The sequence below is a fragment of the Tympanuchus pallidicinctus genome, unplaced genomic scaffold, assembly GCF_026119805.1.
Source record: "Tympanuchus pallidicinctus isolate F22 unplaced genomic scaffold, pur_lepc_1.0 scaffold29, whole genome shotgun sequence".
NCBI classification, from domain to species: Eukaryota; Metazoa; Chordata; class Aves; order Galliformes; family Phasianidae; genus Tympanuchus; species Tympanuchus pallidicinctus.
Genome location: NW_026294746.1, coordinates 3,429,832 through 3,455,061, shown reverse-complemented (window position 1 = coordinate 3,455,061; position 25,230 = coordinate 3,429,832). Strand labels below are relative to the sequence as shown.

At 46.6% G+C, this 25,230-nt stretch overlaps 1 protein-coding gene across 6 annotated transcripts in view; it reads right to left on the bottom strand.

The window, feature by feature from the left end:
• The window catches only part of PIK3CD (phosphatidylinositol-4,5-bisphosphate 3-kinase catalytic subunit delta), a 43,016-nt gene that overhangs the window by 4,364 nt on the left and 13,422 nt on the right, over nt 1-25,230 (bottom strand). For 2 of the 6 annotated variants that reach the window (XR_008208701.1, XM_052691446.1), the window contains exons 1-22: nt 23,712-23,797; nt 18,767-18,930; nt 17,182-17,410; nt 16,495-16,724; nt 15,681-15,860; nt 14,896-15,045; nt 14,488-14,577; nt 13,261-13,482; nt 9,949-10,045; nt 9,430-9,560; nt 8,501-8,560; nt 8,132-8,299; nt 7,507-7,628; nt 7,198-7,341; nt 6,398-6,497; nt 5,371-5,549; nt 5,022-5,131; nt 4,355-4,433; nt 3,171-3,338; nt 2,629-2,752; nt 1,333-1,478; nt 535-667 (exon numbers count right to left, since the gene is read on the bottom strand). Coding sequence is in view for 5 of the 6 variants with exons in the window: in XM_052691446.1 (XP_052547406.1) it covers nt 535-667; nt 1,333-1,478; nt 2,629-2,752; nt 3,171-3,338; nt 4,355-4,433; nt 5,022-5,131; nt 5,371-5,549; nt 6,398-6,497; nt 7,198-7,341; nt 7,507-7,628; nt 8,132-8,299; nt 8,501-8,560; nt 9,430-9,560; nt 9,949-10,045; nt 13,261-13,482; nt 14,488-14,577; nt 14,896-15,045; nt 15,681-15,860; nt 16,495-16,724; nt 17,182-17,410; nt 18,767-18,907 (3,003 nt within the window). In the remaining variant the exon portion in view is untranslated. Of the gene's footprint in view, nt 1-534; nt 668-1,332; nt 1,479-2,628; nt 2,753-3,170; nt 3,339-4,354; nt 4,434-5,021; nt 5,132-5,370; nt 5,550-6,397; nt 6,498-7,197; nt 7,342-7,506; nt 7,629-8,131; nt 8,300-8,500; nt 8,561-9,429; nt 9,561-9,948; nt 10,046-13,260; nt 13,483-14,487; nt 14,578-14,895; nt 15,046-15,680; nt 15,861-16,494; nt 16,725-17,181; nt 17,411-18,766; nt 18,931-22,757; nt 23,403-23,711; nt 23,798-25,230 lie in introns of those variants that run through there. The other 4 variants (XM_052691447.1, XM_052691449.1, XM_052691450.1 and 1 more) reach the window with 3 other exon arrangements.

Below are 25,230 nucleotides of genomic sequence, written 5' to 3'. Positions count from 1 at the left end.
GCCTCACTTGAAGTACGCCTGAACAAGTCACTGCTAAACTACTAAAATATTGACTTCAGAAATTAAGTATTGAAAAGGACACTAAATAGGAGACAAATAGTGGTTAATTGTTTTAAACAGTTACTGAAGTTGCACAAGATTTTTCATTGTAATACATCTGTCCTACTTGTAATTTAGGAGTAAGGAAGCATTAGGTTTCCTGGTGCCCTTGTTCAAAGCTACTCTCTTTCAGATGGACAGAGCTAGGTTATTAAATTTAAGGATGCAAGCTGGGAAAAGGAGTCCGTGCTCAACCAAAGAGCTGCATCCTTTCATGCAAGCTGGCTCTACAAAATGCTTTATGCTGCAGTGAAGAATCTGATGGACTTCTTCCCTAAGCACCAGTACCTGCCATTTCTGACATCCTACATGGGAGCCATGGACATTTACTCGTCTTTTGCTGTTCAGAAAGTTGAAGAACTTTCCACCTTCTTCTCCCTGCCCTACACAACCAGGTAGTAAGTTTCAGCCGCTTCTTGGTTCTGCTTTTCTTACCTTCAGGTACTGGATGTCCTTAGAGCAGCTGAGCTCTGGCAGGCCAGCAGCTTTCATCAGTGCAAACAGGTGCAGGAAGAGAGGACCATGGCGCCTCAGAATCATGTAGGCCTTTTCACAATAACCCCTGAATCTGTTGAGAAAGGAAGATGAGGCAAATAACTGAAGGCTGCAACACTGACTAACATCTTGCTTTATAAAATAGTGAGGCCTTTTCACTTGCTCCAAAACACAATCATTTATTTGTTTTACTTTGTATATATTGAAATGGACTAACTAATGTTTTTAAGTTATCCAGTTATTCCATTTCACAAGAGCTAATGGAATACATGACTATTGGACTGTCGAGTCTAGGGATCTCCACAGCCACTAATTTGAAGCTGTAGTTCCAAGAATGCGGACAAGGGACACTACAAGAGGCACAGGCACAAGTGCTGCATTCTCTCTCTTTTGGCTTTCTGCTGCATAACGAGTTCTGACAACTGCAGTATAAGGAGTTGGACTCCACACAGCATCAGTCCTTTGTAAAAGCCTTCTATACCCCAAATATTGAGCATCAGAAGGCAACAGTATACAGAATTATGGAAGACTACAGAGGGGTTTTGTTACCACAAGCAAGAGTATAACAAATGCTTCCAAAATGAATAAGGAGCACTTTATGTTCATTTTATACTAACTTCTGTATTCCAGAATTGTTGTTATGCTTTGTAGGCAGCTCCAATGGTGGAAATAGAGGAATTAACTTCAGAGAACTCAGACCTTAAAAATCTTACATCAGATTGAACTGCTAACCCTTACCTTTCAAACTTCTCACTGTTGTTTGTTTTTCCTTGCTGGATGACGTGCACAAAATCATAGGTTAAGATGAAAGGAACTCGTTCTCTATTAATACCAAATTTGGTCTTGAAGTTCCCCAGAAAGTGACCAAAATCAATGTGGAACAACTGGAAAAAAGGAAGAAAAAATTGGTTTCAGAGTAGTACTGCTCCTCCCAGTTACTGCATTCGAAAGATACGGACCATAGCATTTTGGGAGGGAGAAAATCATCCTGTCCCCTGGCACTCCTTGGGAGGAGTGACAATGTTTACTTGCCAAAATATTCTCTACTGTAATTGAGAGGTACCTGCCTCTTCAGGACTTGGTATAGCTGGAAAAAAAAAGTGTTATTTTTAATGCTGTCTTATCCTAGCAGTGCAGTCTGGAGTCGCAGACAGCACGTGAAAATAAGATCTGTTTTGAAGTTGCTACCAAACGTTACTTCTTCAGGTACAGCTTCCCCCCCAAAAAACCAAACAAACAACTATAAAGCAAGTGAAGCATTCTCATTGCCAGTACAGTGATGGGAAGGAAGGTCGCAGCGCAGTCATGAACCTTTTGCAGAGCTGCTGTAAAACCCAAAACATACACAAACCCCGAGCCTGCATACAGCAGAGCACCAGCTCCCCCAGGTGGACAAATCACTGAGCATCCCTGCTCTGAAGAAAGCTGCAGAGGCTTCTCCAGCACTGTTTTTTATGTTGTCAGAAGAGCCAATCGTCCATAAGGGCTGCTGCTAACCGTAGCCCAGGAAGGGAGGTTACTGTCTTGTTAGTGAATGACACAGTGGCTCTGCAGTCCTTGCAGTACCAGTGTGCAATTATAGCCATACTGATCACATGCAATCATTTTTAAGTCTTTTTCCTAGGAAAGCTATAAAAATCTTGGACAAGTAACTGAGGTTCTTACCTTGCAACTACAAGCAATCTGTAATTCTGCTGAAGCCAAGTAAGTCTTCAGCCTGCTAAGTATAGTGCTCAGGTTTGTACCTGCAAGCGATTTTAGGTCTGAGGCTGTAATTTCAAAACTAACAGCAGCCAGACAAGAGATTACTTTGACAGCTGGTAGCAGTGACACTTATTCAGAGAAGAATATTCAAATTCTGAAGCTGTATTTACCTTCTCCATCATGGAAGCTATTGAGAATATTTGTCCAAGTCTGCCTCTGCTGGAAGCTGCATCCCTTAGCGGTAGAATTGCACTGGGATATTTCCAACTATTGCTGAGCAGCTTTCATGCACCTCTCCCAGTATTCAACAGCAGCACTCAAGCCCCATACCTGGCCAGTTTCCCGGATCATGATGTTGTCGCTGTGCCGGTCGCCGATCCCCAGCACATAGGTTGCCACGCAGTACCCCGCACAGGAAAGAGTGAACTCCTCTATAGCTTGTTCTAAAGCATCACTAAAGAAAAAAAGGATGAAAAGGGAGTTTTGCTTTGAACACCAGTGCTTCACAGCTGGGAAGGCTGTTTTTAAAGATCTCTCCCACCCTTGAGACCTGCAGAAGGTAAGAATTACATGCCTGAATCACTTTCTGTAGCATTTTCCAGTCATCTGCTATACAAGAAGCAGCTGGAGTAAAAACTATCCATAATTAGAGAGGTCATGGTTATAATTCTGTCCCCAATCTTAACTCAACTAGCTCAGTATTAACTCAGAGCCCTCTTACTCTGCTAGGTTGCAGAGCTGCCAGAGATCTCACAGGACAGGTTGGAAACGTGCATTACTGAAGGAAAACATTGAGGAAAGCAGAAAAGAAATTTGTCTCTCACTGGAAGGAAGTAGCAAAGCAGCACTGAGTAAAAGCTAAGTCCACATACCCTGGGTTCTTGGATTTCAGCCAGTTTAGCAGTGCATCCTTGTTGAAGGCTGCAGTGGCAGCCATGTTGCTCTTGTTCAGCTGGATGTTAGCGATGGTATCAGAATGCATGACTACTTCTATCAGCCCAGTCTTGTCTCCTGTGGAGAGGCAGCCATAAGGAGTCATCCTGCAGAGACGAAAGAAACCCTTCTGCTGAAATAGTGCCGGTAAGTGAGCTGCCTCGATTTTCCCTTGTCTGCCACATCAAGAGCAAATTGGTAGAGAAAAACTGTCCTTTTGGCCTAAGCTTCAAATGGGAACCAAGGAAAATCCTGCAATTCAGTTCTTCAGTGTTTTGAGACAGAAGATGGAACCGCATCACTGAACACCCAACTACCTTCACCTCCTGTGCTTCAGAAGCATGAAGGACAGTTGGGATGCACAGGAGACAGAGGATCTTCCATCTGGCAGCTTGTCTAAGCCAGATATCAAGCACTGATTTATTCTTCACATGGACAAAAATGCAGCATAACTATGGCTTAGCAGGAAATCAGTAGAAGAGTCAGAGAGAGTGGTGAGGTGCTGGAACAGCTGCCCAGGGAGGCCATGGATGCTCTGTCCCTGGAAATGTTCAAGGCCAGCTGGGCAGCCTGGTCTGGTATTAAATGTGGAGGTTGGTGGCCCTGCATGTGGCAAGGGGGGGGTGGGAGATTCATGATCCTTGAGGTCCTTTCCAACCCTGGCCATTCTGTGATTCTGTGAGTCTGATTTAAGCCCAATACAACTTATATCCCAACTTAACAGGTGTGCAGCCCTGGCTCTAGCACCAGCCATGTAACAGTACACATCACCAACTTCTGCTTGCTGCCAGTGAATTTCCACAGCCTCTGCTGCTGGACTGTATTTTAGTTTTGTCCTCCATACTTCATCCTTCCCTAAACCATGCTGTGTGGAAGCAGCTGCAGAGTTCTATCTTAAACTGCCTGCATCCCTTCTCCCTCACAGTGCATTTAGTTGGGAATTTCCTGTGTCCCAACTCTTCCTCCTCCCTTCTTCACTGCATTTCTACCCCTCAGCACCTTCAAACCTGACTATCTCAGAATACTGGATGGACCTGGCAGAGACAAAAGCAGCTTGCAAGCAAAACAGCTGTACCCACATGATCTATCATTGCAGCCAGACATCTGTAGGTACATTACTCACCTCAGGTCCAGGCCCTCCTGCTTCCACAGGACATCCATCAGCTGGATCATCTGCAGAGTCAGCATGTCCTGACGAAGATCTGTGCAGTGTTACAAAGGAAGAAAGGTTCTTTAAGTACCTCCCTATTTTCCCCTCCTGTTCTCTTGCATGCTAAACTTGTTCTGCCCTTGCAGCATGATGCTAGAAGGGCCTTTGCCACCTCTGTCTTGCAAGCAAAGAATGTTTTCACAGTTGAATAGCTCAGCACCAGCGTAAAGTCACTGCTACTTCTGTCTGAGTTGATCTATCTAATGGAGATAAATGCTGCTTCACTTTGCCACAGCTCTTACCATAGCAGGCAGTGTAGCACTTCCCTAGAAATAATCTCTGGCCACAACAGGAGCAGTACCAACAGCAGCCCTACAAGGCCCTCACAGCGGGTTCCTTTTCACTGTGTGTGGGAGTATCCAGTTCTCAGTGACTGGTACAGCTGTGTTAAAATATTTTACTGAAGATGACAGCAAGTAAAATGCAGACCAGAATTTACTACACCTCCAGCTTTCTGTCAAACATCTCCAACACACTGACAGTGCTTGCTGACATGACATCTTAAAGGTCCAAACTTAGGCCCATTCATCACAATAAATACTTGAGATTACGCCTAGAAAGCGTATCCTTAAAGACTTACCATCTCCATTTTTAAAAATGATACCCACTCCACCTCCACCCGTCTCTTCATTATTAAAAACAATCCATAAGGGCTTCATTTTGGAATCCATAAATGTGCACTGATCCACACTACGGGAAACAAAAATACTATCAGTGTTTCTACCTATTAGAAATGTTTGCATCTAAGCTGCAATTTCAACGGCATCCAGAATTGCTAATGGACAGACAAAACATTAAATTGGGAAGTCTAAGAGGTGAGAACCAACTACCATGAGAAAAGAGGGCTTCAGAGTAACCAGAAACCTGGCTCTACTGCTGAGCAAAACCTGCAGCACAGAAGGAGGAAGAGATGCAGCTATATTACTTACCAAACTTCAGTGAGGATAATGCTGGGGTTCAGAGGGGACTGGAGGTGGGAAAGTGCTTCGAGGTAAGTTTCCTGCTTCATGCACACATGCATCATCTCCTTGGCTTGAGGCTTGGTGGCCTTTGGAGAACTCAATTTAACAAACTCATTCAGAGCTTTCATCTTGCTGAGTGCTTCTCCCTGCAAAGAAATGGATGAATAGAGTAGGGTTAATAAATAGGAAATGCCTGAAGAAAATGCAAGAATTAGAAAAATCCACTGTGAAATGCAGGAATTGCTTGTATCTCTTATTTACTCCTCAACATGTGGCAATTTCATGAATTGCAACAGAACAAATCTAAACTTTCTGCTTTAGAGAGGTTCATAATCAGTTGTGGGTATTTTGCTGGACACAAATGCATTGCAAGGTAATGATTACAGTCCTAAAGACCAGGAATAATGAACCGTGTCAAGCACCAGAGGGAGATGTGAACTGCACTGGCTACAAGCATAAGGATGAGTTCTATAGCCCCTGCCCTATGGAGTTCTGGTTATCCCAAAGCACCACTGTCCTAAAAACAGGCACAGCATTAGTTTGTAGGCACATCTTAGCTCTGACTTCACATATGCAGTCCCCCACGTCTGAAATAGCAACTGTGATCCTGACAAATAAAGGGTTAGTCAGTAATGAACAAGATTACCTCCACATGGCAACTGAAAGAAAGAATGCACTGCTCCAAATCAGGCAGTGAATTGTAATGATATCCTACTAAACGGCAATTCATTCTATTCATCTAATAACAGCAGTCTGAGCATTTCAAGCCATCCTAGACAAATCTGGCAGTTTGGGACGTGTGGGGGTGAGTAAGAGATGAGCAAAGTCACACATGATGGGGAACTCCAGGCTCTTAATAGGATATGCCAAAAACAATATAGCAGCTGCAAGGCTCCTTCCGTATTACTGATAACATGAAATTGAAAAATCAAAGAGCTGAGAACCAGCTCCAAGCAACAGGGATGACAATCTTATAGATAAAAGCAATTCTTACCTGTTTCATCAAAACCTTCATATGGTGGGTGCTGCCTCTGCAGTATGCTTCCAGGATCAAGCCAAACCTCAAGGCAACTGCAGGGACGTGCATTTCTGACCTAGAGGAAGGAGGGAGGTTGAAGCAAACCTGAGTACCACAGCAAGTACTTAACTCTCCCATTCATGCCAGCACAAAGCATGTATGTGTGTGTGGGGGGGGTTGTAGGAGATGTTAGCTGCTGTTTAGATTCTATGCATCTAGAAGAGAGGGGAAAAAAAAAAAAACCCACCCACCCCAGAAGGTGCTATAGGAAAAAGACTTCTTGAAGTTGTGAGACATCTTTGTCATTAAAATGCTAACCACTTAATTGAGAAGATTATTTAAGGAGTAAGGATGATTCTGAGCCTGTGGCTTTGAACTGGCAAGTGGCTAGGGATGTCCAAAGTGATTTTCTACTCTGGGTATATAGACAAAAGTTCCAAAAACAGAACCTTAATCCAACCAACACAACTCCCCTCTCTGCCACCTCTCTGTTCTGGGAAGAACAAAAACAAACAATCAAAAACCAATCAACCAAAAAAATTCTGTGTTATTCAGTCTTTCAAATAGCAAACAGCAGCTCCTGGGGTTTGGTAACCATGTCAGCAAAGTCCCATCAGTGCTCTGGTGAAAGATGCCAGCCAACTGCCCTTAGATAAATACCTTGGCATCCATGTGTGCCAAAGTGCTTGCTATCCCATTTCACAGTGCAGTGAGGAATCCAGTGAACCCTGGTCTCATTTGACTATTAAGAATTAGCCCAAAACATCTGCACTCACCTGAGGTGCCAGAACAAGAAGTGGCCGATCTTACGGTTGGATAGAGCCCTGTCCAGCAGGAACTTGGTTAATTCACAGTCTAAGTAGGATTCATACTTGAGCACCTGGACAAGCTGCAGCAGATATTGGAACAATTCATGATCTCTGTGGACAGAGGGGAAAAATGAAAGATAACCTCATCTGCACTGCAAGGACTGTGCTTACAAGAACAGCATAGAGAAGGCTGTCAGCCTCATTCGCAGTCCTCCTCCTCAGCCCTGAGCATACACAGAAAGGGGCTTCTGCAAATCCCTTGTGATGAACACTTACGTCAGCTTCTTTAATGAGTTGATAGCAAAGGAGCCAACGTAACGGTCAGGGAAGCTAAAATCCAACAGCTCCAAGGCATTCAGGACAGGCAACTCTGGCCAGGTCTGAAGCAGGGAAATCATCTGTAATTAAGAAGAAAAAGGAAAAATTAAGACTGATCAAAAGTTCTACTGCTGGAAGAGCAGATCCTTTGCATGGTGGGAAACTATCCTAGTCACTACAGGTGCCTCAGAGTCAGTTTGCAGACATCATGTCAAACACCAGTCTGTGGAAAAAGCACTGTTCTGTAGCATAACAGTGTAGACTAGAAGGGGACTTTTAGAGGTTCCTGTTAAAGCTCTGGCAGTGAGTACAGATGGACACTGCCCCTAACTGACAAGCAGTGGGGCTGAGACAGCACACAGAGCCAAACCTCAGCTTGACTGGGTGCAACTCAGCATACAAAGGTGTTCAACAGCAACTGGGAGAGAATGGAAAATTTTGCTGAGCCCAATGATGCCAAACCCACCTGCACAGGGGCACTGCCAACCACCTCTGGTTAGGCTGGCCTTTCAGACATAACAGGGGTATAAACACAGAAAAATTCATTAAAGATGTGCCCTGCTGCCAACTCCAGCATCCTCACCTGGGCCACATCTTCATGCTTGTTCCATTTGGTGATGGTAAGCAGCTTTGCCAAAGCTTGTGGGTATTGGTCACGGATATCATATCTCATCTTCCACACCAGATCTTTCTCGTGCTCATAGAGCTCAGTGTGGCTCCTCCGCTCCAATATTTCCTTCAGTTGCAGCTTCTGCTCATGGGAATCACAGCAAAGAGCATACAGAGGGCTCAGCCTCAACCCAAAGGCCTTGCTCAGCCCAGAGAGATGCAGTAAGACTGGGGTATAGTGAAAAATGCTGGCTGGGGGTAAGATGGAGATATGACTTAATCTAGGAAGCCAGGCTTGCACCACAGCCTGCACACAGCAGCAAAGCTGATGCCAAAGACTCACCTCCTCTGGATCTTCTGGTGCAGAGCGGGGTTGTTCTCCATTCCTCCCCAACTCCAGCAGCTGGAACACAAATATAGACTCTGAGAAAGGCACCTCATTTCCTTTGCACTTCCAGCCTGCTATCATTTCAGGCATCCATGCTGCACTAGAGACTCGCCACATCTGAAGATAGGAATTGCACCTCTCACAGCCCTGATGTAGGAAGTAAAGGGAAAACCCAACTGCACATGATGCCCCTTTACCCAGCAGTGATGAGAATCAAGGTCCTTCCTCCCAAGTAAAGCACATCTGCACACCCACATGGACCATGCACGGAGCATTGGCTCTCTAAACTGCAAGTTAACAGGAACCACTCCAGGTTCCTACAACCAGGGTGTGCTTTCCAAACAGCCAGCACTGCCCAAGGAACCTTGCATGCTAGCAATCTGTTATAGCTGCTAAGCCAGAAGATGCATCATGGATGAGTCCCTGGCAGAGCACATCTCCTTCCTTTCCTGCAATGGGTTCGTTTCTTCTTCCACTTCAGAAGTGTGGCCAGCTGTAGTGACAGATGGAAAATTCTCATACCACACAGCATGTTATCATCCTGTGCTGAAAGGCAGGGAGCTCTCTCTTTTCACTCATCTACCCCTTATTTCTTTTCCATTCTATAGAGCCCAGTGCTGCCTGCAGTTTAAAGGCAGCTCAGTTAAATCCATTTGCAAACAAATGCCCATGGATGAGAGCAGTCTTACTTTAGGAATTCAGAGCATGCAAAACCATTCATTCAAAGATCCATTACTAGTTAACAGAAAAGGCCATTTTTTCTATTTTCTATCCATTAATCAAGTTTGTTTGTATCTGGTCTCTGCAGACAGTTGCCCAAAAGTGTGTGCTCCTGCACTAAAAAGCTAATGTTTGCCTCTCAAGAAAACATTTGTGTTCCCTACCTGCTCAAATGATGGATAATACACAGGATGCGATGCAATGTTGGGGAAGCAGATGACTAAAGCTGCTGCACTTTCTGTGTTGGGGTTACACTGCACCGTGCCCATGGGGTTCAGAAGTTCACCTTTCTCATCTGAAAAGCAAAGCACATAAATCCATCAGTCCTATCTGTTGAGGCTTTGGTCCAGAAAGCAGCGCATAGGATTGCTTCCAACTCTGTCACTGGTCAGAACAGGAAGCAGATCACTTCATTTTTCCAGTCTCTCAAAGCACTGAAGTATACATGGCATCTTTAGCACTGCAGCAGCCTCTAAGTCACATGTGCAATGCCAAGTAAAACAAGGCCTTGGCATGGCTATAAAGAGCTGTAAAGGTACTGGGACTGCTAGCACAGAGTTAATGCAGCACCAGCATGCCACTCCTGCAACCTACTGGACAGCAATGGAGAATGCAGGGCAGATCCCATCTTTGTGGCAGAAGCTAGAGACAGAAACACACAGCAGCATTAGCTCCTGACATACCTGGGAAGGATGACCACATGTGCAAGCAGCACTCCCCTGTTTTCAGCTGGTCCTTGTAATCAAAGAGCATGACATTCACCCAGGCAATGGGGCAGTCCTGGAAAGCAGAGAGAAAAGCTTATGTGAGTGCTGTATTTGGAACATTGAGGGAAGGAAAGAGCAGCAAAAGAATATGAGATATCTCTATGCAAAGCAAATCCCTCACAATAGCCAGGACTAAAAAGTTATATTATCTCCTTAATTTCTTCCAAGTCTGCAAATTGCTATACAGAGTACAGCAGGTGGGTAACTTTCCATTCGAGAGCATCTAGGCATCCCCTCAAAGAGATGCTGGAAAGAACTCACCCCCCCAAGCAGTCATGTCTGCTGCCAACCTTTGACATTCTAAAACATATCCCGAGCACAGGATAGCATCAAATTCAGATACTAAATTCTAGTGGTTGAATGGCACCAAACACACCCTACAAACGTCTGAAGCTTCATCACCCAATATTTTGCAAGCTGAAGATTCTCTAAGTTTCCAATATAGCCTTAAATTCTATACTCAGTGATATTTGAAGGAGCCACATCTTATATCCTTTATGTATTTCAAGGCTTGAAGGGAGAGAGAAGAGCCTCAATTTTGAAACAGGAAAGTGAGTTAATATGCCCTCAGAACACCAGGTAGAGAATGCAGAGTATATCTGATAACAGGAAGAAAAAACGTTGGCTCCTTTTGTGCAACAGTGAACACTACCTACCTACAGATGACAAACTTTATGCTGCCAATCCCAACCCAACCCTTTCACCCTCCTCCCAACAAGAAGAAACAAAACAACACCACCAGCACCCCACCAAAATCACCCAACTAAACAAACAAAAAAAGCAACACCCAAAAGCCCAACCCAGTCACACAAGCCTCATTTGGGAGGTGCAGGACTCCAGCAAGTAAAGTGACTGGGACATGGCCAAGAAAGAGAAACCATCTCCCTGCCACCAGAGCAAACAGACCAGAGCAAACAGACGTGTTCCACAAGTGACCTAAGATTTCCTGTGCTCAGGTTCCTCAAATGGAACAGTTTACTTCATGTAACAGTTCAGCAAAACCAGCATTTCACTTGGCTGCTCAGAAAACAAGGCTTGAGTGTAACCAGCACAGAAACTGACTTGCAAAGAGACTGCGAGACCAAACTGTAGTGAGACACACACAAACTGTGTAACATTTGAAGGGACTCACGTGGAGGCATCTTGTTCCACTGAGATATGCTAGAGAATACATCAGGCTTGCCCAGAAGGTGCACCAGCCTTGGTGGAGTTATGCTGTGTCAGCATTTCTCCCTAACGAAACAAAATGAATCACTTCCAAGCGGCCTCTCACAAACCTCTGGTGTTGACTTGATTAAACTAATCATCTTCTGTAAAATCTTATTTGAGACATCAGCTTTCAGACTGCAGGGAAAAGCTACACACACCACCACCAGCAATAACCTTGTCTAACAGACTTTGTATGACATCAAACCACAGCACAAAGCCTGCCAGAGAGCAAGGCAAGATTTTGGGTGGATAAAGTCCAGCAAAGAAACGATTCAGCATCATAAGGACAGAAATATCTCCTGCATGACTTACAGAAACACTGAAAGCCAAGCAGTGACATTAAAGCTCTGACTCATGGCAGCCTGTCGGCAGGCTCGCCTGTTTTTGTGATAATAAATGACTTAGTCCCACCTATCTGCTCTGCACAGTCCACACAGACCAACAACATGCATGCATTAACCTCCGAGTACTTTGAAGCAAAGCAAGCAAAAAAATGATCTAACAAAAATCAGGGCATGCTTTGACTGGAACCTCCAGTCACCAATGGTTCTAAATGAGATCTGGGCACCCCACTCAGAGCTGCAGCCCAAACATGTGATCAGCTCCACTTCTGCAAAGCTCAGCTCCAGGAAATACCATGACTTTACAATAAAAAATCAGCAGAAGGCACCACTTTTCCCCATTACAGAACACATACGAACTACTCCTCTTAACAACCCAGCTAACTGAGCTGGTCTTGTTTTATCAATCAGAGCAGTAAAATTTCCTTCTGACTGCCTCAAAACTGAGAATTGCTCCTGTGTGACCACAAAAATGCGGCCTGTGGATGAATGAGACATCCTGATCAAGGCAAGCCTCCAGCAGGAACTGGAGATCTGCTATTCTTCAGTTGTTTTTTTTTTTTTTTAAAAAGCAAACTAACACACAAAAAGAAAACAATAATGAAGTGAAAAGGTTGGTTCTGATCTTAGCCTCGAGATGTTACCAGTCTGAAGCCTCCAACCTGGAAACTGCTCCGTGCAAATAGGACTCGTGGGTCACCTGTTGCTCCCCAGACAGTAAAGCACCATAACCCTGAGAGCCTTTCTGATGTCAACACAGTGGGGCTCACCAAACTGCCAGCCGTGGAGAGGAGCTGGGAGAACCGAGGCTTCATAAAATCTTCTGTGATTGCATTTGTCGGTCCCTCATTTCTCTGCACTCCAGTAAAGTTACCATGACTAAATCCTCCGTTTAAAGCATGGCAACTGTGTTTTTATGGCTGCAGAAACATTCATTTACAGAGGAATAGACACATCTGTTGCTCACAAAGAAAACTCACGTACAAAGAGCCTGAGGTATCATGCTTACTTAAGGTATGATGCTGGAAAACCAGCAATTCCATTCCACTTAGATCTTCTCTTATTGAATTACTGTTATTAATGGGCTAGACATTTTGAAACAGAGGCAAAGTGAGAAATATCACTGCCTCTCTAATTCAGAAACTCAGCACAGGAGCAGCCAAAGTGACAGGACACTTTCCATCTGCAGTTTGCAGCACCTGAACAACAGCCTTCAAAGTCCTACACTTTTCTTTTACCTCACCTAGAGCTCTGCTGCAACCAGTGCTTACATTACTCGTGTTCTTCCCCATTCTTAGCTGTTAACTTGCTCCACAGGGACTTGCATAAAAGACCTTTCTAATAAAAGAGGATGTAGCATAGAGTAAGGCTTTAACCTCGACTGCAAAACAAGGAAGTTGTGGAACAGCAAAACAGCAAAACTAACAAACGATTCCTCTTTGTGTGCATTCTGATGTTGAATATATTTCTTAATAGCTTTTCTGAAGAAGAAATTACAGTTAAAGCATCCTTCCCCATGGGCAGCCACTCCTCAGCTTTCTGTTCCTGCTGAGGAAGCTACTGGTGATCATTCTGTAAGCTCTTTTATTCGCAGTCATCTGAAAGCAATGGGCACTAGGCTCAGAATGGTGTCCTGTGCCCTGCAGCTCTGGCTCAACCTCACACTGGCTTTACTTACAGCTTTCTTGGACTTCTTCTTGGTGGATCGTGCTTTCTTTGCCTTCTCGATGACAGCATAGAGTGCAAAGCAGAGCCGTGCCATACGAGGGAGATCACAGATATTAATATCAAAATCCAGCCTCTGCTTCCACACTGGCTCTGAGCACACGTTCACTTCAGAGCTTGACACCATTTTGCACAGCATCTCATTGCCATGAAAGAGACCTGCCTGCACCACCAGCTGAGGGCAGAAGAAATGAGAGAATAGCATGAATCCACTGGGATTTGACCTGTCTGCAAAAACCCATGACTTAGAAGCAGAATGGGACAGGGAGTCCACTCCTGAAAACAGGATGCCCTACTCCTGTTTCTTCCCTCTGATTTACCAAGACACTAAGCCCCTCAATACCCAGTTTTACTCCACTTTAGTAAGAGTGCTGTTATCTTTTCACTTCATGTAAATTTGCAAAAGCATTGCAAAATGCTTGGGTAATTAATTGGTAAGAATAATACGTTTCATCCTGTGAAACCAAGCAATATAACTATTCAGAAAACCTCATCCTCTGAGCTGCTGCAAAACCTCAGGAACCTGTCACGCTGCAAAAGCAAGGCAGGCACCAGGAGCTGGCCAGTGCATATACCAAAGTGAAAAATTAGCAGCACAGGGCACCCAAACACTGGTTTGTCAGAGCAGGCCTGCAGTGCGATGCCAGCACATTTGTGTCTGCAACCTGCACTGCTCCTGCAGCCTGCCAGACTATGGTACAGCTGACAGGCCAGGCTCATCCCCAGCAGGACCTCCTCTTGCAGCACTGCTAGCTAACCCAAATCACAGGACACTCCCCAGGAAAAGCTCCCTGCATTGTGCACTGTGCTTTAACTCTAGCAGTCACAACATCTCCCATCATTCTCTTCTTAGAGCTGGATTTCCCCTCCTCCATTTTTGCAAACTTCCCTGCATCTCCACACCTCTGCCAAGCAGCATCACTGCAGAGGAGCAGCTGTTTGTTACTCACAAACTCTTGCAAGGGAATGTGTTTCTCTGCTGCTGAGCTGCTGCCTAGCAAGTTCCCTTCCCCTTCCTGTTGCACTGCATCTTAGGAACTACCCACGGGCTGAATGAAGCATAATGGAGGCTCCCGTGAGATCAAGCTGTCAGCCTCTGCTTTCCTCACCACAAACAGATGCAACTGGGAAAGCAAAAAAGCCAAAACACAAAACAAAAACCCAGAACTGCTGTACCTACCTTCATTCTCTCATCCGCATTGACCTTGCTGCCTTGCACTAGTTCAATGTAGAAAGACTGCTCCAAGGACCAGAGAGAACCGTAGTTTGGCTAGGAGGAGGAAAGGGTTCTGATTAGAAATAGATGCAAAGGCTTCTCAAGCCAGCAGCAGTTCTCATCACTCATCATCACATGCTTTCGATCCCAACACACAAGAGCACCACACTGCAGGCGAGCAGTATTCTGTCACAACTAAGGCAGGTATGTGGGGATCTGGAAGGCTGACTGGAGCCCTCAGCCCTTAAACCCTGGAGAATAACCTGTCCCGAGAGCAGTGGGGAGAACCAGCTGCCATTCCAAGACCAATATTAGCATCTCCATCAATAAATCAGTTAACAGGGACCTGGCTCACTCACTGAGCCCTTTTACCTTTTTCTTAGGAAGTGGGGGAGGCTTCACTGCCATCTTTGGGGGGTTGGCAATACTGTTGACCTGCTCGTCTCTCATGGCAATAATAGTGGATGAGTGTACCATAGTCAGGTGTGGTGTTAAGCCTCGGTGCAGGCAGCTACGAATGTACTGCAAAGAGAGGAGAGAGTCAGCATGGATGAAACAGAGCCAGGCAGGCATGAGAAGCCGAGCAAATCAGAACTGTTGAAGCAGAAATAGGTGACAAGAAATTATGGAAAAGACACAGCAACAACCAAAATTCCATTTTAATGTTGTTTTTTAAAGCCTCTTGTTTTTTTAAACCAGCATCTCCCTGGTCTCACACTGCCATAGCCAAGAACGTGACATGCCTTGCACCTGACATTTCATCAACTGACTCAAAAGGCTGCACTGGGGAAAACTGCTGGGGATTCAGCACTCGCAGCCACACTTTGCCCTGCCAGGGGAATGCAGAGTAAGGAATTACTTGTTCAGCTTTCAAAGGGCAAACCTCTAGTCCACCATGAAAACAAGAACTATAAGCTATAGAGATATTTACACCACTCTTGGCACCCCGTGACAGGCTTAGATCACTATCTTCCAAAACCATAAGGACTTGTCAGTTGCTACAAGTACCCCTTGCCCTAAGCAGCACCATCAGTGTGCTGCATTCCTGTAAACAGCAATGTCTCCTCGATGGAGGACATGTCTCAACCCAACCTCCCACTAAAAAGAGTACAAAGGGGAACAGACTTTCTTTTATCAGAGCAAGACAAAAGGCTCACCTGGAACTGGTAGAGGGGGTAGTTCCCATAGAGATATTCATACTTCCCATTCACCTGCAGGGTGTAGTCCTCTGGGTTCTCCATTGTCTCGTGGCGGAAGACAGTAGCCTGCTTCTTGACAGCGTAGCTCATTAATGTGATGGGGAACTCATTTGGGGAGATCTGGAAAGTGAAGCTCTCCTACAACCCCAACAACACAGCATGGACTGTCAAATGCCAGCAAAGAGCTGAAATCAGCACAAGCAGCAGCAATAGCTCAACTGGGAGGTAACAAGATTCCCATTACTGACAATAAAGGGAAGGAAAGTGAGGCCAAAGTATTCCTCCTCCCACCCCCGAAGCAAATAAGTAGGGATGTTTGCCAAACTGGGCAGGAATATGTTTCAGCAGTGCAAGCACAGGGCTGCAAATTAATAACTTTAAGTCCAGTATAAACACGACCACCAGTACATGTAGCTGGTAGTTACCAAACAATAAAATAAAATCTTCCCACTGCTATTCCACCAGCAAAGCAGACAGTGGCTGAGGTCATTGTGCTCAAGCTATTCTCTCCTAGAGGTGGCTCTTGCTTCATGCCCAGGCACAACATGCAAAACTCACATTAACCAAGGGCAGCAGGCAAGAACAGGGCCCCATAGGCACCACAGATCAACGCCTGCAAGCAGTCTATGCTGAGCTGGCTTCTGGGTTTCTCTCTGATCCATAAGCAAAAAGCTTTCCATCATGTGTGCATACAGCAGCTTCAGTCACCAGCTAATTGGTACCCGAGGGGAAACACAAGTCAAACAATGCCACAGAAAAATTGGTGCTTTACCCCGCCAGACTGAAACTTGACGTTGACAAAAATGTTCTTGGTGGGTGTGTGCAAGAGTCCAGTTCCAAGGCCTTTGGCCATGGGTTCAAGCTGCAAGGGAAAGTTGTACTCCATCCAAGCTGCCCAGCTGAGCTGCTGCCGCTTTGCTGCTCTCTCCTCACAGAATTGGCACATTTTGGTGCGGAAATCATTCACCTCTGGATCCTGCACAGAGTCAAATTCGTGCAAACCTGTGTGGAGGTTAAGAAAAAAAAGATGAAATAAGCACTTGTACCCCTTGGAGGATTAAGCTGGTGATAAATCAAATGACTGTGAAACAACCTTCCTAAACACATACTTAATATTTGTTTAAAAAACAGTCAAGTCAGCCAAGCTGCTAGTAATTGCTCCTTTACTCTGCACAATTGCAGGGAGTAAATAACAACTGCTATTGTGGAGTAAAGACACAATACTATGTCACCCTGTCAGAAGGAAAAACTGCCCTTCTTGCATTTCCATACACACCATTCCCTTACTACAAGCACTACAGAGAAGTCCTGCTTAAAGTCTTGCTTATTTCATCTACCATGTCAGTGAGATTCCATTGCTATTCCATAAATAATAATGCCATCTGGGACAGAGGCGCATATCACCCATGGCCAGCAGCCCTGCCACGCTCCTGGTGAGACCTGTGATGAGGGAACTGACCTTTCCCAATAAGCAGGCTGATTTGGGAGTTAATAAGCTTCTTGACTCTGTCACCTTCTCGAGCCACGAGCCGCAGGACGGGCAGGAAGGGTTGGATGTCACAAAGGCGCCGCTGCTCATCCTCCAGCTCTTGCTGTTCAGCTGTCTGGTTGATGCACGTGAAGACGTAGGCCTCGGGATCACTGAGCATATGGTAGAGTGGCTCATACTGAGCGTGCTTCCACACCACCTGGGACAGACCAACAGCACAGTGAAACTACTGCTGCGCTGCCAGAACCTTGTCTTCCTCCTCCTGCCATCCCACAGCCTCACTCTCCACCTTCTCTCAACATCCCTGCACCTGCAATCACAGGCAGTATTTTCAGCCAAGTCTGGCAACTCCAACTTCTGCTGAAGATTTGGGTAATAAATCTGGCTAGATTTATTTGCAATTGCTTTTAACCGACTTGCTTTTCTCTTCTGTGCTTGCCCTTTGTTCCAAGCCCTAAAAATCTCTTGACCTCCGTATTTAAATAACTCCCATCTGAATACCTGGCACTAAGCGCCTGCTGACTGAGAGCCTTGTGAAATGGAGGGAAAAGCAGGTTAAGTAATTCACCTCCAGTAACACGGAATCTGTGACAGAGCCAAGAACTTTTCCCAAGTCTTCTGAACTCCATCAAGTGCTCCCAGTGGGTGACACTTCCACACCACTACTGATATTCCACTCCTTTGCTCCCTTCCTAAGCACACGCTGTAGGAGAAGCAGCCCTGCAGCTGATGGGCCTCCAGATGACCCAAAAAACACAGACCTGCAACTTAACAGCTGGAACCAATCAGCTCCACTTGCCTTTTTTTTATTTATTTACTTATTTTTGGGCCTGAAAACTGCAGTATGAGAAAACCGGGAATAATCTGGCACTGTGCTTCTGTCCCTTGTGATCTGTGACTCATCTAGGCCAGGTTGCTGCTGCAGAAAAAACCTTCTCCAATTCTAATTGCCTTCACTCTCCCCTAACCACACTTTCTGCCCAGGGAAATAAGAAAGTATCATTTCTTTAACGCATGGTTTCGCAACAGCATTTCATTCCTCAAATTAAATTCTCTCTGTCACTTCTCAGTTTTCACTGTTCAGTTTCTGTGATGCGAGAGATGGCAGGGCTGACAGGCTGAACAGTCCAGCACCTTAATTTGTCTATTTGGAGCGACCTCTCTTCCTTGAATCTGCATAGACAAGAGCACTGCTAACAAAAGATCCAGTGTTGGTGACTGGCTGGCTTAGGGAAGCAGCATCAAAAATGCTACCCAAGCCCTGTGCTGCCAGCTCGTGTCTGCACTCATCCTGCAGCCACTCAAAAACTAATTCACACCTCAGTGCCCAGTGAATAAAGCCCAACACGTTGGCAGCACCATCAGAACCCTGTTGCTGGCAGCCTCAGCAGCTAGATGTGCATTTGGTGGGTTGCAGAGGCTCTCACAAGAAGCTGCCTCAGAGCAATGTATCAGAAACCCAGCTTGCATTAAGACCCAACACAGCAGCTCACAGCTCCCAAGAACAGATTCATTGTTGCAGGAAGCTGCAGATGAGAGTGACCAAAGCTGTTACCTGTTTGATGGTGCCCAAGCTGGCATTGCAGGGCACAGAGAGATTCAAGTATATGCCTGTTGGCAGCAGAAAGTCCACCTGGATGTTTTGGTTTTCCCCCTTGGACCAGAATTCCATAGGGCAGTAAATGCCCGGGGGCATCCTGCTCACTGCTTAGCTACAACCTGCAAGAGAAGGGAAAAAAAAGACTGCAGCTTCCAACTATGTAACACCTCCTCAGGGCACAGTGCAAACCTGCGCTGGGCTTTGCACAAATACCCAAAAGGACCCAAAGAAAGGAAGGTTATCAGATCTTCCACAGCTCAGGAAAATTGGCACCTTAGTTAAACTTCCAGTCCAGAGCCTTTAAGCCACAGGAATATTCTTGCTGCTGGTTCTGAGTCTGCACGCATCATCCTTAAAACAAAACCAAATAATATTCCACTGCATAACCCACCTCTGAAAGTATAGGAAAAGTGAAATCTAAGGCCAAGGCAACCACAGCAAGTTTGTTAATTCCATCTGCATCCATTCATTTTCCACTTTCAGTTACAAATACGAATAAATGCACACGTGAATGACTAAAACAGAAGGTGTTCAGCAGAAGCCCATCATATGGTTTCTCTCTTAAAGGCACGTAATGTCAAAGTCAGAGGAACCCCCAGGCTCCATCCATTTGTCCATGCACAAAATACTATAGCAATACAGAACCCTGTTTCCTCCAGCTCTTTGCTAGTTCTACATTCATCCCTGCACACGTCCTGAGCAATTCTGTCACTCATCTTCAACCTATGAAAGCAGTACAAAAACTGCTAACTTCACAACTTGAAACATGGCTTTGCAGCTGTCAACTGGTGCACAAACTTAGACACCAAGCAACATGCTGCTGAGGATTTGGGTCTCCCAAATATGAAGTACTGCTGGCAGCTCCTCGTGAGCCAGCCCCGTGCTTCAGCATGACAAGGAGCCCAGCATCTTATCTACAGCGCCTGGGAGAACAACACTTCCCCACCAGCAGTGAGGTAAGGATTCCCAGAAATAAGAGCTATGTTTTATCTGTCCTGCTTCCTCAGCACACATGCTGTATCACACAGAGACCGGATACAGAGACCACAAAACCACCCATGTGCCTTAAAAGGGAGGGAAGTAAAAGAGGGAGGAGGCAAAGTCTACAAGTTTGAATAAAGCAAAACAAGCTTGCCTAGTCCTCTGCTCATTAACAATAAAACCAGCACATTTGTACAATATCTGCTGCCTCAGCCCAATAGTAACAAAAGCAGCAAACTGCCATCACCCTGCTGACAACCAGAGACAGAAGGCACAATAACAGCCAAAGCTGCTTCGTCCTGCTGAGGATTTCAGCCTGATGCAACGTCCCATCAGACATGAAGCACCGCGCCTGAGGCTGTGGCATTACGAGGCCAAGTTCCGATCCCTCAGGACCTTGTCTTTCCAAAGAATCACACGTAACTTGGGATGTACAGAGATTTGGCCAACAGAAGATGAGGTGGATATTCCAAAGGAAAGCGGAGTTGCAATGAAAATCAAATCTGTGCAGAGTGTAACAGACACATGTGAAATTACCTGGTCGGCATTTAACAAGGCAGCAGCCACCATAAAACACTCTAACACATCTCCTATAAAAAATGCATGAAGTACAACTGTGGTGTTTACAAAGTAGAACTGCTATTGAAAGAGGGGAAAAAAAAAAGCAACAGGCGATCAGATCACAAAGGGAGCAGTGTTCCACAAACCTCTGTGAGGCTGCTGCCTTACACAGCCACGGAAGCTCGAACGCCTACAAGCAGATGACAGAATTACTAAACCTTGGGACTACAAAAAATACCTTTCAAGTTTATAAGAAATGAGTGGTGTGGAGCTTACAGGTGATGGGTGCAGTGTGGGAGACAGCAGGAAACTGCTTTCATTGCAGGCATCAACTGCAGGGAGAGGAGACCACGGGAAATTCTATGTACACACGTGTATGGCAGGTTTTTAGCACACAATCAACACATGTAGCAGAGGTGAATCAACCCTATGTTCTCACAGATGCAGTCAGTGAACCTTCTGAAGGTGTCTAAGCTCAGGCTTGGTTTTTTTGGTGGCGGTCACGGGGTAAAATACTGCACACTGTGGGGAAAGGCAAGTTATTCGAGCACTGATGGACTTACAAAAGTAAGCCACAAGTTTCCCTTAAAGAACAGACTGGGAAAATTCTCAGAGCGTGTCAGCATGGCCCCAGGTGTGCAAGCAAGTCCCACCATGATGGGAGGAAGGAGCACTGGGGGGGCAGAGCTAGCTGGATACCTGCACCCAAGTAGCAGTCACCCAGATTAATGAGACAGAAACAACGTGCTGAATCTGCTTAACCTCATGGCCTAATGTAATAACTCCCAGGATGTGGATGCAACCAATAGATGCTCATGGTGGGACTGGCCTTAGCAGCCCTGCTTGCTGATAAGTATTGACAACCTGTTTATCCACCTGAGAACAAACACACGTGTGGTAAAAGGTGCTAAAACACCTGCTTGTTTGCAGAGTGTAAGAGCCTGCTGTGCTGCCCCATTCAAGGCCGCAGCTCAGAGCAGAGCCAGCAGGACAGAGGACTCCCAGTCGCCTTCTGCCACATCCAACTGGCTGCAGCCCTTTCCACCACAAGAACAGCTTTGCTGCCTTGCAATCATCATCCATTCCAGAGAAAACCTTCATAGAACAGATTTGACACAAAAACTCCTGTGCTCTCACACGTCAAAAAAGTGTTTCCTTTATAATTTCCATTTAGTACACTCTGAAATACACATCAGCATCCCAGCTGAGACATCTCTGCCTTCTTTCAGTTCCTGGGACAGTGCTGCACCTTCAACACAGACTTGAGTTGCAACACAGCTCTGCCCCTGCTTCCTCCAACACACACACAGGCTAACACTTGGACCACAAACTCAGCAGGAAAAATACCAGGAGCCCTTGAGAAGGTGGAGAGAAGCATGCGAGCACTTAGCACCACCTGACATTGAAGCTTTTCTATGCTCAGGGTTCAATTCCTCAAACCATAATTTAGACTATCATAACCTCTACTTGGTTTACCATAATAAAACTTCTACCTCTGCCCAATATAAAAATCAAATAAAGATTTTTCATATTATCAGTTTTTGCTTAACAGATTGATCCTGCCACACAATTCCGCACACTGATTCATGATGTCTCAGTGGTCCTTTGCTGTTCCTCCAGTTCCACAGTTGCACTGTTTCTACGATGCCTTTTATTAGAGAATTCTAAGCCCCTGATTAATCCCATCTACTCATTATTTTGCTTACACAAACATTAGGCTGAATCAGACCTATAATGGAATCTGTTCAGGATAATCAGGCAAGGGATGAAATCACACAGCCCAATGTTTCAGGCCTCCGAAACACTGCAGAGCATCCCCTTCCTACCCAAGAGCAAACAAACCACCATTTAGAGCACAGTCAGCACCTTCAGCATACAGAGATGTCAGCAGAGAACAATGACCTTTCCATAGAGCACAGCTACTCTATCTACACAAAACACACAGGGAGCAGGCCTTGAACAACCACTATATCCAAAGATTCTCTTGGCTTGTGCCCTTCCCTTTCTGAAATAAACACACCCACGTTTTGAGCACTTACTGTGCTCAGTGCCTGCCTTACACATACACATGCCCATCAAACAGGCTCACAAAGAAAAGCAACAGGAAGCAGAATTACACTAATGCAATCCAAACTGGAGCTAACCTCATTTGTGTGCAGGACCGATGATGAAAGCGGTTGTCAGCAAGGAGAGAGATAGGAAAGCAGAATGTACACACGGTGATAACAACAGGCCGCAGTTCTGGGGGGCTCCCAGCTGCAGAGCAACTCAGCAAAGAGCATCAGAGCAATATGCATCACTCAGGCTTAGCAGGACCTCCAGCCCAACTGCAAGGAATAGCCAGAGGGGGGAGAGAGCAGCGCTGATAAAGCAGCTCAAGAGAAACAGAAATGTAAAGCCATACCTCGTCTGGGAGGAAACCGGCACTGCTAGAGAGAGGCAGAGAACGGCAGGGAGCACGGAAAGCACCTGAAGGGAGGGCTCCAGAGCCGTGCCCTGCTGGAAACTTTAAGCAGCCTTTCAGGCAAGTCAGAGTCAACCCGCTATATTTTCGGTTGTTGTCTGAGGAAGCATCTAGTGGAAAACGGCACATTTAGCGGTTAAAGCAAGAGCTCAAAACCCAGCAGCTTGCAAAGTTCCATTCCCAAGCCCGGCAGTCGTTTGATGCATGACTTTGAACAACCGACTCCTCTGCGTTTCGGTTCCCTCACGTGCACAGGCGGACCATGCAAAGGATGCTGCCGAGCGGCGGGCTGTGCTGCAGGGCTGCTGCCACTGCTATTGCTACTGCCAGCACGGGCACAGTCCGGGAGATGGAGGAAGTAGTGATAACGAGAGCAGCTCGCTGAAATTAGCCTTTTTGCAGCTGACAACACCAGACACCCAGATGCATCTCGCAGACACAAACAAGCCGTATGTGCCTACTGACCCTTGAGCTCCACACATCCAACCTCACACTGCTGGGCTCCCGTCCGAGATACGAACGGCACAGAGGTGCCAAGGGAGCGAAGAGCCGCTGGCAGGCACGGTATTGCACAGCATGGCACGGCACGGCACAGCATGGCACGGCACGGTGGGGACCGAACCCGCAGGGCTGCAGGACGAGGCCAGGCTCAGCACCGCCGCCCGAGGTGCCGGCTGCGTGAGCTCACTCCGCACATCCCGAACCCGCAGCCCGGAAATATCGCATCCTCGTACAACAGAACCGATTTTCCTCAGGATCTGCTACGGGATGCCGAGCAGCACGCGCAGCGCTGAGCGGGGCTTTATTCCCCGCGGAGAACGCCAAACACCCCGCGCTGAGGCGCCCCAAGGGGGATGGCTGAGCTGACCCCCCCTGCACCCCCATCCCGCTCACCTGCTCCGCACTCCCGTGCCCGCCGGGCTCCCGGCCCGGCCCCGCTGCCGGCCCCGCCCCGCCCCGCGCTCGGGCACCGTCTGCAAAGCGCCGCCCCGTCGGGCACCGGCTGCAAACGGCGCGCGCAGCTCGCGTGCACAAAAGGCGCGACGGAGACGCGATGCCCGCAGCGGCGGCCGCTCCCGCCGGCCCGGAGTTGCCGCCATCGCCAGCACGGCTGCAGCCCGAAGGGTTTGAGCACGTTACGCGTGCAGCCCCGAGGCCTCAGCTCCGCGGGCCGCTCTGTGCCTCCTTACGCTTTTAGCAGCAGTTCGGTACCGAAAGGGGATCTGCTCGTTTCAGAGATGTCGGCGCGTGCTGTGGGGCAGAGAGCGGATCTGTGAGCGCGGAGCTGTGCCCGGATCGCCTCAGCCCCACGCATGGAAACAAGCATTTTTACAAGCCCCGAAATGACCATTTTCCCTAAAGCTTGCATGGCACACCATTAAGGTATAAGCTCAGGTTTTTTCCATGTTACAATCCAAGGAAAGCTCATTATTTTCACGATCTGACTCATTTGGTTCCCTGAACATTAGCAGTTGGCAATGTGGATAGCTCAGCATCAGTACAAACTGTGACTGTCAAAATGTTCGTTCTCAGCTCTGTTTGAATCCACCACGTCTTAGTGTGACCTTTCAAAGCTCAGAAACTGCCTATTTTAAATTGTTACCCCTGACATGTGCTGCGGATATTTTTAACAGACTGTTTACTGGAATTCTGGTTTCTGTTCCGCTCTTTTTTTTCTTCTCTTTCAACAGCTTTTCTGCTCAGCAGCTCCCAGACCCACACGCGGCACAGCACTGCAGGACATCTGCCTGCAAGGCATTGGACAACACGCTGCAGGGAGGGGGAAAGGGAACCGAAAGTCAGAAAGCAGTTGCAGTGCACCAGGGTAAGGATGGGAGATGCCCAGGAATGGAAGGCAGGTTCCTGCTTTCCTCTGAGTTATTGAGAGAAAAGAGCTATGGGGTTTGAAGGGAAAAAAGCAGACAGAGGTATCCGTGTGGCATTGCCAGCGCGTCCAACACGAGGCACGCACTGGTGTTAAACCAGCACACCATCTCCATGCCCTTAGTTACCAGTCTTGCATAGCTCCTTCTCTTGGCATTTGTCCGCACATCACTTTGCAGGTTGTTTCTTCTCTGCTCCAGGTGCATCCCTTTGCACAGTGGATGTGGCTGGAAACATCAAGTGCAAGGCTCCTAAACATCTCCCTTCCTAATCCTGCTCTTTGGTGCACAAGAACATTGCTGCTGGCTGTTGCCTGGATGGAGCAGCTGGCTGGCTTCTACAGGGGAAGGGAACAGAGGGAGGAAGAGGATGACAACAAGCAAATCACATCACCATGGCACCTTGTGTTTACAGCACTGCCTGTGGGCACCTGGAGAGAAAAGCACTGTGCCAGCCTGCAGCTCCTGAACCACCTGGATGTTGGCAACTAACAGCACATAGGTATTCACTGCTTCTGCAGGCAGAGAAG